Raw genomic sequence first — 16,723 nt, forward strand, 5'->3', positions numbered from 1 at the left:
GGGAAGGGCTGTGCCTGTAGTGTGAAAGGGCAGCTTGTTTTAGTACTGCAAATGGGAGGGGAAGAAAAATAAAAATCCATCTGTTCATTTGAGATAAACTGAGATCACAGCAGATGAGCAACCTTAATTGTACTCCAAATTTTTTTTCATTTTATGAGAAGTTAAATGATACCTTGTGACACAGCACAACACTAAATTTTATTATATTATTGAACTATTACTGAGTTCAATTCAAAACTTGCCTTTAATACTAAAGTTAATGTTGTAATAAATAACTGTGCTTGTTTGCAGATAACTACTCTTATTAATCATAAGGATAAACCAAAGCGTTCAGACAAGACTCTGCAAGCAATTCAGCGAGTGGGCCAAGCTGTTAACCTGGCAGTTGGGAGATTTGTTACTGTGGGTGAAGCCATAGCCAACGAAAACCATGAATTGAAGGAGGAAATGAGTGTTGCTTGCATCGAGGCAAGGAGAGCAGGTATGTAGTTACTCATGGAATTGTACTTGTGCCATTTTTGGCACACTATTTTTAGTGTCAGGCATAATGTAAGAACTTTATTATTTAATTGCTTAACCTTCCTCTGCTGGTTCATTCAAGACCTTCTCTGTTACCTAATTTTGTCACTTACTTAATTTGCTGTCATCTTACAAATAGGGAATGGAATTGTGTGTTGGCTTTGATTTTTATAGAATCATTTGCCACAAGGAATTACCTGACTGCTCTTTTTTTTATGATGTTACTACAGACAAAGAGCAGAGTGTTGGGAATACAACCTTAGAGTTTATTGCTGCCAAGTTAAAACAGTGGAGTATTTAAAGTTATTTGAGTGTTATGCTGTTGAGGTCATTGCATTCTAAATCTGAATGTCTGAATGAAGGTCAGTATCAACCCATATTTCATCAGGAGTCAGTAAGATGACTCACATCAGTCATCTGATGACTCTCCTCAGTAGAATGAAAATCATATTGTGCTTGCCTTTTTGTTGGATTCAAGTTTTGTTGCAAACTTGCTGTGTGTGTGAATTGAATGTGAAGTGTGGATGATTGAGTGGCCTGCTGTCACTGTCCTTCCCCCAGGAGACTCTGTCTAGGCAAATAGGAGGTTACAGCATCCTCTGATGCTGTAAGAGAATGTCAGTGTCTGCTAGAAAATACTCTCCTAGATACTAAGTACTATTCCTTGCATAATATTTCAGTGGCCCTCAGTAAACACATATTCTTAGATCTGCAGTGAAGCCTTCTAGATGACATCTAGTAGAATGTTCCTTTTGTTGTTAGTGGGGTAAGGTTTTGTTTTTAATTTCAAATACCTTTGGATTATGGGAAATTCTACTTGAAGCTTTCCCAGTCTGAGCATGTGGATGTGCCAAGTGTGACAGACTTTCTACTTACTGTGGCCTCAGGGAGACAATCCTGAGCTTTGGTGTGGAGACAAATAAATGACCCTTCAACACTAATGCACTCTTGATTACTGGAGGATGGAGCAGTTCTCTACTCCAAGATGTGGGTTACTGCACTTCAAACGGATCTGTTAAGTTAAATAGTGGACTTGGGTGGGTATTTGGTTTTTTATCTTTAGAAAGACCTCAGAATCCCAAAAACCTTGTCTTTGCTATCCTAACTGGTGTATGTCTTGCTGAATCACTGTTCTGGCCTCAAACTTCAGGGATGCAGTTCATACTATTATTTGTGATTAAAAGGAAAAAAAGAAGCTTAGAAATTGGGCATGGTGCTGTAAGAAATCCTCTGAAAATCCCTCAACAATGAGTCACAATGTCTAGAAACATGCTGATGATGAATGATTGTTCTTGTGATTTGAGGGACTATTCTGGATAAACTTCAGACTGAAAATTCCTCGTCGCTCCAGTAAACTTGGCTGCAAACAGAAGTGTCCTAATTTAAAAACATTCCATTTGTTATGTGAAGCATGTGTTTTCTCTTCAGAGATCCAAGTAAAATGCTGACAAGCCAAAATTGCCAAAGTTCACATCGATTATCTCAGCTGCTAGAAGGGCAGTGCAGTCTGAATCTCTGTTTCTTGACTTGCTAGTTATGCTGTGGTTAAGTATTTTTTTTCTCCCTATCAATGTATGCAGGAGGAGCTCAGAATCTAAAAATAGTCTGTGGTGTTTTATCCCAGCAAAAGACTATAGTTCTTTTGTATTGTAAGTTTTATTTCCTGTTCTGCAGTAATAGCCTTAGTCTAGAGGAGTGAAGATATGGGCTGTTTACATTTCTGTCAGCCTCAGGTTTACCTTGGCATGGCTCAGTTGTTCCCTGCGTTTGAGATCTAGCTGAAAACTTACATGGGAAATTCAGTATAGCAAGCATGTTTGCTGCTGGTTATTTGTTTGATGGAAGTTTTTTTGTGCCAGTATTATCTTGGTGAACTGTTCAGTGTTGGGCAAAGTAACACAGTCCTTTGAGCAGATAAATTCTTATGGGTAAATGTCCTTTGAACTCAGTTTCTGTTGCTCAAGTGCCATTTTTAATTACTTTGGTGTTCCCAAGCAAACCAAAAAAATTTCCTGGGCGATTATAGCCATGAATATTGACCTGTAGAAAAGAATCCTATATTCTGAGGGCATAAAGAAAGACCTTGCTCTTTAGGGCAGGGAATGTGGTAGAACTGTTCATACTTCTTTTTAGCCAAAAAATTAGATTGTGTTTTAGAAATGGAGATTTTGTTAGGCATAGAAGATAGATTTCAACATAGTAGGATTTAGAACATTAAGCATCTCAGTTTCTAAGAAAAGTAGGGAGTCTTTAAATCAATTGCATATCCTGCAGAGGCTTTGAAGGATGACAGATGTTGTATCTGTCTCTTGTGAAGGGTATAATCAGTGATCTGAAGTGTTTCAGACTTGTTATGACTATTTCCTTGTAATAAACCTTGTAATTTGATTGACTTAAAATAGAATCATAAAACACTGCAGAGGGTCATGTAGCAGATTTTGCCTAACATTATTCTTGCACTGTGTCAATGTTTACAGTGACAGTATAGTAGTGGAATGTTACTTAAGCACATTTTAGATGCCCATCTGTGATTTTTTAATCTTTTTTTTTCTCTCTAAAACTAGGAAAGACTGGCTAATTTAAAAGAGAAAGCACATGTCAGGAATGAGTTAGAGTCATAACATTTCCAGTATTCTTTGCCAGTTGACTGCGTAGCCCTAAAGGAAGAGATGGAGTAAAATAAAAGCAATAAATAACTCTCTATTTTTGTGTTTGATTTTAGTATAGAGAGGGCTAAGTTAAGAAGGCTGAAAAATGGAAATTTAAATGGGTAAATGAAATCACAGAATAACTGAAGTTGTAAGGGACATCTTGACTCCCAAGAATGGAGATCATGCAATTTCTTGTACACTTCCCGTGTCTTACTTCTTTCTTGTGTCCTTACTTAAGGGTGTTTGACCACCCTTGCTGTGGCAAAAGTATTTTCTTACATCTGATTCCTTGTGTCTTGTTCCATCAGCATGCATACTGGGGTCAGTCTGTCTGTGTCTCTCCATACCTGCCCACTGTGGGGATAGATGTAGACCACAGAAAACTCTGCCGCTGGCATTCTCATCTTTAGGCAGAACAAACTCGCTCCCTTCAACCTTCCCCTTATGTCACTTGCTCCACTATGTCAGCTGATGTGCTGAGGAGCCCAGAAGTGGACATGGTACTCCAGATGCTGCCTCACAAGTGCCAAAAGGATGGCAAGAATCATTTCTGCAGCCCTCCAGGTGCAAGTTGCCAGTATTGCTAACTCCTGTTCAACTCGCTTTCTTCCAGCCCCACCATGTCTTTCCCCACAAAGGTTCCCTGTTGCCATCTGATCTCAGCATGTAGGGCTGAGTGGTGTTACCCTGTCCCAGATGTGGTATTACTGCCCTTGTTGGACTTCACCGATTTTCTGTCAGATCATTTTTTCTCTCTGTCCCTCTGCCTAGCAGCAGTGCCCTCCCACAGTATCAGACACTCACCCAGTTTGATTTTGTTCTCACACTTGCTGAACATGCTGAGTTGTCATCCAGGGAATAGTTTTGATGACTCCTGTCAGTCCTAGAGGGACACTTCTGGAAGGTGACTGCCCATTGGACTTTGTTCCAGTTATCACTGTCCCCAAGCCCAACAGTCAGGTTCATTTTCTACCCACCTCTTTGTTCACTTAGTCCATATCTCTCGAGGAAGTTTTAAGGATACTGTGGGAGATCATGTCAGAGGCTTTGCTGAAGCTGAGATGCAGAGCATCCATTACTTTCTTTTTTTAAAAACAGTGTCATCTCATCAGAGAAGGCATTCAGATCAATAAGGGGCTATTCACCCTGGCAGGTCTGTCCTGGCTCTTCCTGATTACCTTTTTTCTGCTTCATGTGGTAATGGCTTCCAAGATTATTTTAGTGATAATGCTGGAGGCTGATGTGAGGCTGACTAGCCCACAATTGCCTGAATTTTTCTTGTTAACCTTCTTGAAGATGGATGTGACAGTTGTCTTTCTATCATTTGAAATATAACCTAATTGTCACAATCTCTGAGTCACGATAGGAGAATTACAGCGACACTGAACTGTTTCTTTGACATGCTCACATGTGTTTTGTGGACTGGTGTATACCCAGCTGGGTACAGCTTCCCTAGCTCCATCTCTTTACCCTAACAGGTCTTGTTCCTCATAGCTTACTCCCCAGGCTTAATTCTTGTTCCTGCGGTTGCAGATCTACGGGCAGAGGAGGAAACTTTTGTTCTACTACCAGAAGTCTTGAGTTTCTAGGGCTGTCTGGAGCTTTTGACAGGCAGGTGTTGCAGGTCTTTCAGTGTTCTCTGATAACTCTTTGTATGACAAGATACTTCACGTATTATTTGATTCATCTTCAACTAGGTGAATCCCATAGCTTAAAAAATGGGATGATGCATCCTTTCTTATGAAAAGAGCTTTGCATCTGTTTTAATTGTTCTCTGTATGTTTCTACAGCATTTTATGTTGTCACAGATGTTTTGAGGTCAAAGAAATAGATGAATCTGCTAACAAAGGTGAACAGCTAGAGACTGGCATGAACTGAAATGAACTGGACTGTGGAGAAGGCAATGGCCAGTGTGTTTTGCTGTTAAATTATTTCCTTGCCTGACTGGAGACTTGTCCTACAGCTTCACTCTTAGTACGTCTGACTGATCTCTCACTCTTTGAATTGTAGCTGTGCTTTTGTAATTCCTCTTGCCTCTATTCATTTTCAGGCCCTTCAGCTGTGGAACTCACTGTCCCAGACTGTACTAGAGTTCAGTACTGGTCTGGTCCCAGCCATTGTACTGAAGTTCCTTGCCGTAATCCAATACTTACTTAGGCATCTTAAGAACCCAAGGGATTACAGTTATCAGAGGAGAGAAGTCTATACATAATCACTATGAAATGTGGAGCTCTCTGGTTTGAAGGACTGTCCAGCCTTCCTTGTTCTATAGTGTGTGGTATTTCTGGAATACCAGAATAATGCAGCTTCTTCATATGGGAGCACTGGCTTTATCAGGCTTTTGGAGTATTTTGCGGGCTTAGGTGAATTACCTAAATTGAGGTTTTGAGGATGAGTCATAAGGAATTTGATCAAATCTCCTAGATTTTATTTTCAAGGACAATCTATAGGTCAGTTGTAGGTTGATCATCTTGTCTTGCATGCTGACAAAAATCATGTCTCAGAGCTTGCCTGAGCTCGGTCTCCCAGCAGCCCTTCTCTGGTCATGGACTAGCAAATTGCTCTGTCTTTCCTCTATTACACTATTATCTAGGGTACTTCAGAAGATTTAATTGGATAGGGTCTCCATTTCTTTCTCAGATACGGAAATCCATTAGCTATATTGGATGTAGAATTTTTAACTGCATAAAAAATAAAAGTAGTCAATTAAGCCTATTTAACTATTCGTTAAACTAAATGCAAGTTGAATAAAAAGATAGTGATGAAATGAAAATCAGTGCTTCTTTGTCTTTTTTTTCCTCTCCTGTCTCTGACAGTGCCCTGTCTAGTGGCCCTCCTTTGAATGTAAAGTGCAGTAGTCTCACTATAAAGCTTCAGTCCTGTAAGTTATAAAGTTACTGTTTGGAATCTCTTTATTATTTGTACCTGGAGGCTTCTACAGAATAGGAAATCCATAAATTATGGGAATGCTGACTGAAATTTGGAAAGTGGAGGGGAATTTGTAGTTCTTTCTTCCTGACTGCATCCCACTCTTTCAGTGGATTGATGCTGTGAGAGTGGACACTGGTTTGGCTTTTGCTATTAAAATCAGAAAAATGCCTACCATGAATGTTTTCTCCCTCCACACTTCCCAAGTTCACCCATCGCTCCCCCTTCAAATATCTGTAGATTACTGTAAGAAAATTAGTGTATGTTACAGATGGAAGAATAAGGTAGCAGTGCATAGTTATCCAAATTTAAATGTGGAGAGGGTGCCACCAACAGTCAGTCGAAGGAAGTGAAATAAAAAGAGTTACAGCTCTTTGCTACAACTTAGCGACAAAAACTCTGAATTTGTCATATCTCTCAAAGGTAAAAGTGAAGAATGCTTAATACTCTAGTGCCTTTCTTCTAAGTATGAAAATGTGAAAAGGTCCTTTATTTTTTTTTTTCCTTCTAGGTGAAACAATTGCCCAGCTTACGGATGTGGCAAGCTTGGATCATCCGGAATCTGATAGCCACATAACAATCTTTACGGACAAAACGGGTGTGGTAAAAGCTGCAAGGTTGTTGCTTTCTTCTGTCACAAAGGTGCTGGTGTTAGCAGACAGAATTGTTATTAAGCAAATTATAACTTCCAGAAACAAGGTATTTGTAGCTTCTTTTCTGTTTTGTTTAACTGATACCTGCAGTCAGTAAAAAGAGTGGTGGTAAATTATGTGATGTTTCCATTGTCTCTCTGTCTCTCTCTATTGTAAAATATAGAGATAAAAATTAATGTCTTGCACATGTTTACCTACCAGGTATCTGAAAGGGGATGGCTCTAAGTCAGTAGTATTAAAATAACAATTTTCAGTGACTGCAGTTTATGTGACCCGAATTGCTTGATTCACTTAGTGATGGAGAAGATGCTGTGTTACTGCTTATTTAACTTTAAATGTGCTGCAAGGTGAAAAGTGTGTCCATTGGTAAAAAGGTCAATAAAAGCTTCTACTTGCTAATGACAGGATGTTTGTACTGTCAGGATCAAGACAAGGAGTGCATTATGGCATCTAAGCAAAAAGCTGTGAGGAATGCACATGAAAGTCTGTGCTAGTGAAGTGAGGCTTACAGATTAAAAGGTTTTAAGTTTTTCATGAAACTTAGCGTGAAACTACTTGGTTGGTTTAAATAATGCATGAAGGCCCATTTAACCTTAATTGTAATCTATTTTATAGAGTCAGACTTCACTGTCTTGCCTGTAGGATATTCTTCCATTTTTTTTCCACCAGAATGTGCTAAAACAAAAATAGAAAAATCTCATGTTTGAAAAATGAGAACCTGATAAGGCCTGGGGTTTTCCATTAATTTTGGACTTATAATCCAGAGCTGTGCTCCTCTTTCCACTTTTGACTCCTCATGCTGTCTCTATTCCTTTGTCCCAGTTTACTTTCCAGACACCCTGGTCTCTCTTTTGCAGCACCTAGATCCAAGACACTTAGTTCAGTCCAGGATTCAAAAACAGTGAAATTACCTGATTCTCTCTGGCTTTAGACTTGGCAGCACTGATTTGCTATCTTTGTGCTCATTTCTTCTCCCAGTGGCTGGTTAAGGGGGCAGCAGTTTGTCAATATCAGTTTGCTGAAGTTCCTTGCAGCTTTGGTCTTTTCTTTCATGGAAGACCAGAATGATGCATTTAATACCTTTTGCTGCTTTTCTGATGTTGTCTGCAGCCATGCAGTAATCCTAATAAAGTTACCTTTCCAAAAGTGGCTTCTGGTAACAAAAGTTGCTCCTTTAGGCAACAGAGCAACTGTGCAAATGCATATAAGAATAAGGAAGGATATATCCTTTCAGGAGCAGGCTAAGTCTCTGATAATTTTAAATATAGATGAAAATATTGTCATGTATACACCAATGTGAATATAGTAAGTATGAGTGCACAATTGAATTTTGATAGCATTTCAAGCAATCTCATAGTCCAGAGTAAGTGTATCAGATACTGACTGCCATAGGCGTAGAATCATAGAATATCCTGAGTTGGAAGGAACCCATGAGAATTATCAAAGTCCAGCTTCTGGCCCTGTACAGGACACCCCAAGAGCCACACTATGTGCCTGAGACCATTGTCCAAATGGTTCTTGAACTCTGTCAGGCTGGTGCTGTGACCACTTCCCTGGGGAGCTGTTCCAGTGCCCAACCACCCCCTGGGTGAAAAACCTTTTCCTGATACCCAACCTAAACCTCCTCTGCCACAACTTCAGGCCATTCCCTTGGGTCCTGTCACCACAGAGAAGAGATCAGTGTCTGTCCCTCCTCTTCCCCTCATGAGGAAGTTGTAGACTGCAATGGAGTCTCCCCTCAGTCTCCTCCAGGCTGAACAGACCAAGATGCTCCTCACAGGGCTTCCCCTCAAGGCCCTTCACCACCTTTGTAGCCCTCCTTTGGATGCTGTTTAATAGCTTAATATTTTTCCTATATTGTGACACCCAAAACTGCCACCAGCACTCGAGGTGAGGCCATCCTAGTGCTGAGCAGGACAGTCCCCTGCTTTGCCTGGCTGGTGATGCTGTGCCTGATGCCCCCCCGGACACAGCTAGTCCTTGTGGTCTCTTGGAATTTACTGCATTCACTCTTCTGTGCATAGTGCACATGTTTGAGAAAGTCTGCTTCTCTCTCTGGTACCAATAGAGCAATTCACATCTCTAGGACCAGATTAAACAAATTATGGTGTCTTATACAGGTCTTATATATATATATATATACCCTAATTTTTGTAGCGTACACTCCTGAAAAGTGTGTCAGATGGATGGATAACAAAGAAGTTCTTCCCATAGGAAGCATTGGGGTAGAGGGATAATATAGACAGGGACTTAAAAATGCACACAAATACTCTGAGACAACGTAGTATAATATGGCAGAGAAGATGGAAGGGTAGGAAGAGGATCATCAGTACTGCCAACTGGAGAAGATTCTGGCTTCTTGAAATGAGTAACTGTTCCAGAAGATCTCAGCTTCATTTTTATCTTAGAGACTGAATGCCCAGTGTTAAACTTCTGTTGCCAATTTTTTTGCTGCCTGTTTCTGAACACCTTTATTTTCATGTTCCTCACGTGAATAAAGAGTCAGTCAAGGGCAAAGGATAGAAAAACAGTGGTTTGGACATCCAGTCTCTCAGACAGATGAAGCGATTGAGATCTTCCAGAATGGTGATCTGTTCCAGAATCCAGCCTCTGGCTGGTGATCCCCAGTGATTCTGCTCTTGCTTCCACATGTGCACCACATATACTGTCCTTGTGTTCTTGGATTGCATATATTTTCTTCAGTCCCTGCCCACATCTTTCCTGCCTTACAAAATTAGTTTCATTGTCCATCAGACTTAGTCACTGCATCAGTGAGCTTGAAGTTTTGCTCCACTCGCTGTCACCAGTCAGGTTAGGAGAGCCAGAACAATGAGCAGGGAAGTGACAGATAGTGGGGGAGTTGCTGCACTGTTCATTTTGGATCAAAATACGGATGTGCCCTGAAGTGATGTCAGCCTACAACTGCTGTCTGTGAGGCGACGTTCATCCTGCAGCAGTAGCTGTGCAATACCTGGTGCTAATTTAGATATGAGTAAGAACTTAAAGCCTTGTTTTGTTACATCTTTCTAACCTTTTAATTAAAAATGTACATTTTCATTACTATTGGTGTGTTTCTTGTTGAAGAAGTTTTTAAACAAAAAATTATGAAGACCTCACAGGTATTTTGTATTGTAACAGCTTCTTGAATAAGCTTTAGACAAATTTAGAGCTGTCTGTGCAGTTTTTTAGAGTGTCAGCTCTGCCTGGGATTTCTGAAGTTATTCAGTGTAATTGAAATGCATGTGCTTTCACTGAAATTTTTATTTGACAAGAAATTTGTCATGAGAGAAACACAGAAAACTGTAACAGAGTTGTTTGCAACTAAGGTCATACTCATAAAGTACTACAGTTTCTTAAATCAATAGTGGTTGAGCATCATTAATGGTTTTTTAATCCATTCGTAGAAGAGAAAGTGGGGACCTTAGCTTGTATGTTTTCTTCTTCTATCCATATTTACTTTTCTACATCCTCACTTTCCCAGTCCTGTGGTTCTCTCCTTCTTCCATTCTCATGCTGCTATTTCCACATCTTTGTGCTGCTTCCTTCCAAGTCCTTCACATTCAGGCCTTGCTCTTGCATCAACACTCCAGTCAGGAAAGTCCTTGCTTCTACAGCCTGTGTGGAACTGGCTGCCCAACATAATAGACTCAGAAAGATGCTGCAGCCTGATATTGCTTGATAAAGCGGTCAGTTCCACAGCAGCCACCAGGTTTAGTGGAACACTTGCTTTACATAGGTTACAACTGAGATGGAGCAGCTGCTCTACCACAAACGAATGGGTGCTTCTAGGAGAGTTTGCCAAGGTTGCAGGGATGGGGGAGTTTGTCATAATACACTGCTTTTGTATTTGGGGGGAAGATACTTCTGGCATAGGAAAGGAAAAATAAGTTGAAGTTTCTCCCTTTCAAGTTCAGTCTGTTAAATTTTCATGTGGTATCTTATCTGCAGTCTGAAAGACAATAAAGAACTGCTTTGAGTGTTTTTCCTTCTGAAGACATTTAGTGGATTTGAAAGATCACTTTGAGATTAGCAAGTATATATGTCTAACCTGAAAAAAACAGATGCTAATCTCTGTAATAATCCACATTGTAGACTTCACAGAATACCTTCAGTAATCAGTAGTTTATAAGCTCTGTGATACTCTTTGCTGAATGCTTAAAAAAATGCTGATTATACAGCCTTTAATGTATCTTGAGTAAGAGCTTGATACAACTGGGGTATATTCAGTTCTTTGTTTTATATGCAACTAATAAAAATCTCCAGAGTTACAGTAGGTTGTTATGGAAGGTATTAAACCATGTAGTAACTAATTTCTATTTCTTTGTTCAGTTTTGTTGAATTCTGTTGCCTTTTTTTAATGTACAGAGCCACTGAAACATCTGTGCAACTGTGATTTTAGACTTTAAAAGTTATGCATCTCAAATTGAGAGTTGCAATGCAAGGATATAACAGGGGGATGTAATCTGCTCTTGCTACTGTCATACTAAATTTAAAGTCACATTTTTTCCTGAATCTGGAAGCTGAATCCAGTAATACTGTTACTCTTAATACTGTGAAGAGCAAAGAAAATGTTTTTTGAGGGCTGACAATGTATGACTCATTTGGAATGAAGCATGATAATTAACTTACATTTGATTTCCAGCTGTTAATGTTAATTAGTAACAAAATAGATACATTTTATACTACACAACTTAGAAGTGATTTTAAATAATAGTATTTCTAGTTCAATAATAATGGTTTTGTTTGGCATCTTGATAATGTACATTATTTTCCCTGATCATTCAGGTTCTTGCAACAATGGAACAACTAGAAAAAGTCAGTAGTTTCCAGGAGTTTGTACAAATATTCAGCCAGTTTGGAAATGAAATGGTGGAGTTTGCCCATTTAACTGGAGATCGGCAAAATGTAAGTATTAATAGAAGATTGTGAGAGATGTTGCACAGTGTCATCTTCATTTTATTATCAGGAAGATATGGGTTCTTCTGGGATGATGAAACAAAATAATTGCTGGTGTCTTGTCTCTAGAATTTATACTCTCCTCGCTCCACCCAAAAGACATCTTTTGATTTTACAACTCAGCCTGAGAAATATCACTGCATTGTTTGACCTGCATATCTTCCAGCAGCCTGGGTGTGTGTTATTTGCAGTGTCCTTTGGCTTCAATCACTGTCTTTTGGCTCTAACTTTGCTGGCTCATTACTCTGGTAGAGAGTTTGTCTGTTGTTACTTGACAGAAATATTTGATGTTCGCACATAGTGAAAGGCCTTCGTTATTTTAGAAAACACCAAACATTAAATCCTTAGATTCCAATAAACCATCTACTTGGTGGCTTGTAAGGGTTTGGTTTTTTTTGTTATTGTTATGAAATATTTTTCTAGGTTTAGGTCAAAACTTTCTTATGTTAGGGCAATGATTTTTTTTTAGTTCTCACATGCAGCTACTTTTTCAAAGCCTTTCATTCATACAGGAAGCTTTTTTTCCCCGCTACATCCATGTAAATTAATGGGTTTGCTGAGGCTTAAGACTTATGCTGTGAGCTATAGTTGCTTTCCCTTGATAATCCAATCCTCTCTTCAGAACAAAACTAGGGGTTTTGATATAAATATAAGAGTCCCTAATGCCTATCAAAATTCAGAATTCAGTTTGTGTAAACAAATTGGCCAAAGTCACGTTTTTTGGGGTTTTTTACTGTTTATGTGTGCATGCTTAGTGTCAAAGAGCCATTGCTGGGAAAGCTACTTATAATTAAAAGAAATACCTGCTTGGAAGTGAGCTCTTTGTTTTTCCTTGAAGTATTTTTTCACTGAAGCCATTCTTCCTTTGAAAGGGAAAGATGTATTACTAGGAAGTGGTACTCTTTTCAGCTGTTTTGGATTTTCAATATTAAGTGGTCTTCTGCTCTCCTTTCCTTGCCTACTTGACTCTTTTGGAGAGTTCTCCATTACCACTTTTTCAATTGTGTTAGGACTTTTTTGATATGCTCAGTTTACACTGTCGGCTGCTTGTCACACTACTAGTTTTATGGGGAGGAAACATCCCTCATAGTATTTTATGTGTGCCATCAAATTTATCAGTGTAATGTCAGACTTTCAGAAATTAACTGTTTTCTTGTTTTTGTTGTTTTGGGCTTTTTTTTAATGTGATTTTGATATTAAACTTTTTCTGTAGTTGCTAACTACAAATAAAAATGTCAAAAGAGACTGCTGCTGTGATTTATCTGGGTGTTTTTGTTTAATCTAAGGTATGTTAGGATTAATTACATCCTGTAAACCTTCAGCTGCCTGTTTAGCACTCAGATTGCACTCAACTGTCTTTGTGAGCAGTGAGAAGATCGTAGTTGTAGCTAAGTTCTTCCTCGTGTTAGATCCTCTTATTGAAGGGTTCATGTCTTTCCTTCTTCCTCCACATCCCAGTTTGGAGTCTAAACTCTTCTGTTTTGATGAACTTGGCTGGGAGTATAGTTCAGTATAGTATAGTATAGTATAGTTTTGCAGGCATATCCATCTATAGCGGGAAAATTCTTGATAAGTTTCTCTACTCAATGCAGAGAAATACAGAAGAATTGCTTTTTCAGCCTGTTAAGACTTTTTTTATTACTGGTATGTAGCAAATATAACACTCAAGTAGAAAAAAGATTTAGTTTACATTTCTTCCACTGCAATACAATGAAAAGCAGGTGTTCTCTGTCTCTACCTTACCCTCCCCTCCATTTCAGAAAATAGTTCTTGTCAGCTATTCTTTTCACCTCATTTTTCTGTTTTATGAATAATGCTTTATGATAAAGGTATCAAAATTAGCAACAGTTTACATAACATGCTCTGTATCTTGGAGATCTTTCTTCTTTGAAATCTAAATTGGATAGAGCCAAGAATAAATGCATAAATTAAAATCTGTCTGAAAAGGAAGTTCTAGATCATGAGTTAGGCTGAAAATAGCAGTTTTTGGAAATTAGGAAGCTTTCTCACAAACCATTCACCTGCAAGAGAGTTTCCTTTTTCTGATCTCAAAAGCAGTTTATATTTTAAATACTGTGTAATATTTGGGTCTTTTTTTTTTTGGTGTTTAGGATTTGAAGGATGAGAAGAAAAAGGCTAGAATGGCAGCATCTAGGGCTGTTCTTGAGAAGTGCACCATGATGCTCCTGACTGCTTCAAAGGTGAGAGAATATGTGTCCCCTTACACAGCTTTGCTAAATCACAGAGCATGGCATCTGCCAGGAGAGCTGACTCTCCTCTCTCAGCCCCACTTTAGATTTCATGCTAAAGAATAGTGTAAGTGTAAAGAATAAGGAAAGAAAATCTTTATATTCTGAGTAATGGTGTGAATTCTACTTAACAGCAGTTTAAGAGAGAGAATTCACTGTATTCTAACACATTCTTTATATTTGTCTTAGCAGGAAGCATTTGGTTCAATATACTGCGTGTTTACTCTTTAATAATAGTTACTTTATTTTCTTTAAAAAGACTTGTCTGAGGCATCCAGACTGTGAATCTGCTCGTATTAACAAAGATGGAGTTTTTCATCGGATGAGACTAGCTTTGGAACAGGTAATAGAAATCGTAACTGACTCTAGACCAAATGGAGAAAATGAGATGGCCCCCATCAGCATATATTCTGGCATCAAAGAATTCAAGGTAAGAGTAGAAATAATATTGTTTTCTACAGCCAATAAAGTGCCACTTAATTTGGATTTTGGAAAAAAAAATAAAAGAGTGGTGTTAGATCTGAAATCATGGAGCTGCATCTCTTCAGCAGTCTTAATTGAAATAACTGTCCCAAAATGTTAAAGAATCTTACAAGAGGTGACTATAATTTAATAGTCATTGCCAGAATACACCTCCTGATACTTGCCATCTTCTTCTGACTCAGTATACAATCACAATTCTAATGTTTTGTTGAGGTGATGCACTGGTATTGAATAAACTGAAGTATCAGGATCTGATCAGACCTTCATTAAAATAGTTGCTGTTCAAGACTACTTTGTAATCATTAATGTTTTTAAAACTGCGTGAAAAAATATTCTTACAAACATTTAAAAGAGTGAACTGTCATTCAACAGAAATGTTCTGAATTGAAATTGTATCCTGTAGGTCAGTTGACTTTTTTACTCATAAAGGCTTTTCTGAATTTCATACTCCATTAAGAACAGTTAATAAGCAACCATGGCTTACTGCTTTTGAGCCTGTCACTTTGATTCAATGTATTTGTTTATCTATTTCCCCCTCTTTAAATTTCAAGTGAAATTTTTTGAGAGTGCCCCAAAGTATTCAATTTGCTACATACACATTTCTAGAAAACTACACAAAATTGATTACGTGGATGTGGAAAGATAAAATAAAATTGGAACACATATTTAATTTCTGAAACTTACTGCACTTAGAAACTTTTTACTGACAGCAATAGAACAATGGTGTATTTGCTGTTATTCCTGGTAAGTGGCTAGTAACTTGCTGATGGCATTATCACTTAAAAAAACACATCCCAAACCCTAAACTGGAGGCCTGGACACAAGCAAGTTGTTGGATTACTTTGAAAACAAGGGAAAAATATAAAAAAGCACTGAAAAGAAAATCAAAATGTAAAATGATGCATCTGCTTTCTGCATTTGTGTCACAACTGTATCATCATGTAAATTCTCAAGTAACTGATGTGCTTCTTTTTCAGAATAAAGTGGAAGGTCTCCGTGAGAATCTTTATTTCCTCTCAAAAGAGAACCTTTCAACAATGCTGGAAGTTATCCTGGAACATACAGAAGACTTCACAGACTCTGCCTATACCAGTCATGAGCACAGAGAGCACATTTTGGAGCTGTCTAAACAGGCTAAAATGGAGCTAGAGCAGCTGGTTTCAGTGTGGATGCAAGCTGTAAGAGCTTTTTAGCAAAGTAAATCTTTTCACCTCTACTTTAAAAAGAAATTCTTAATGCAGTCTTTCTTCTGGTCTAGGAAGAGAGAACTGAGTGTATTCCTCACAGTTGGAGCTGATCAAGGAAGCCACAGTTTGTTCTGTGCTTCTTGCAGCTTCCATATGTTCTGTCCTCCCTCTGTCCCAGTGGTATTGCTACATTGATTCTTTGATGGCTAAATTAGGCTACTGATGGTAGTCGACTAATTTTAATGAAGATGTAAGAGGAAAAAAGGCAGTGAACAGAAGTATCATTGCACAGACTTAAACAGTGAGGTCTTTAGGTGGAGTGGTTCAGATATTTCAATTGTCTTGATCCTATAGCAGTGACCAGAGTTTTGTTTCTTGTTTTCAACAGAATATTGAAAATGGTTACACTATTGGAAAGGGAAACATTCTAAAAAATTGACTGGTTTTTTAATCTTACAGAGAGAGGAGAGAAACAAGAAGTCTTACAGGCTATTTTTGTTTGTCCTTTTTTACATTATTTAAATGATGGTAGCTTTTAGAGAAGAAGCGTATAAAGCCTGCCTCTGTCATTTGTCTTACTTGTTCCTTTAAAATGATAGAATATACATGCAAAGGTGAAGCAGAGATGGAAAATGCATCTTCTGGTTTTGATGCTGACTTGCTTTTAGTCTTGCTCCTGGGGAAATGTATACCCCAAAATCTTATCAACACTCTGAAACACTCTGAAATATGGCAGATGTGTCCTAGTATAGGATATGACTTATCTGAGTGTTTTTCTTGTGAGAAAGTGTTTTTGTTCCTTTCTTCCTCTTTGAATCAGGTACTACAGTCAGTTGTTTTTAATGTAGTAGTGCAGTCTGAAGGGCATATAAATCTTACTGTTAATACAGACTATTGTTATGACAAATGACACATACAGAATATTAATTGCATAGACACCCTTAACTATAGGAGCTATACCTGTGTTTAGCTTGGTGTTGCTGGTTAGCCCTGGCAGGCAGCTGTGTAAACACTCCTCAGCAATAACTAACACCATGTTGTCAGCACTGCTTTTATCACAGCAGCACCATGCCAGATTTATGAAGAAAATTAATTCT

General features: G+C 38.4%; 1 protein-coding gene across 1 annotated transcript in view; it reads left to right on the forward strand.

Moving 5' to 3' along the window:
• The window catches only part of CTNNAL1 (catenin alpha like 1), a 58,471-nt gene that overhangs the window by 21,187 nt on the left and 20,561 nt on the right, over positions 1-16,723 (forward strand). Inside the window, exons 2-7 of the mRNA XM_085052330.1 lie at positions 292-481; positions 6,610-6,797; positions 11,537-11,656; positions 13,819-13,908; positions 14,216-14,386; positions 15,417-15,617. Of these exons, the coding sequence (XP_084908456.1) occupies positions 292-481; positions 6,610-6,797; positions 11,537-11,656; positions 13,819-13,908; positions 14,216-14,386; positions 15,417-15,617 (960 nt within the window). The remainder of the gene's footprint in view (positions 1-291; positions 482-6,609; positions 6,798-11,536; positions 11,657-13,818; positions 13,909-14,215; positions 14,387-15,416; positions 15,618-16,723) is intronic.

This window comes from Lichenostomus cassidix, chromosome 2, assembly GCF_008360975.1.
Source record: "Lichenostomus cassidix isolate B80296 chromosome 2, HeHo_3.0, whole genome shotgun sequence".
Lineage (NCBI taxonomy): Eukaryota > Metazoa > Chordata > Aves > Passeriformes > Meliphagidae > Lichenostomus > Lichenostomus cassidix.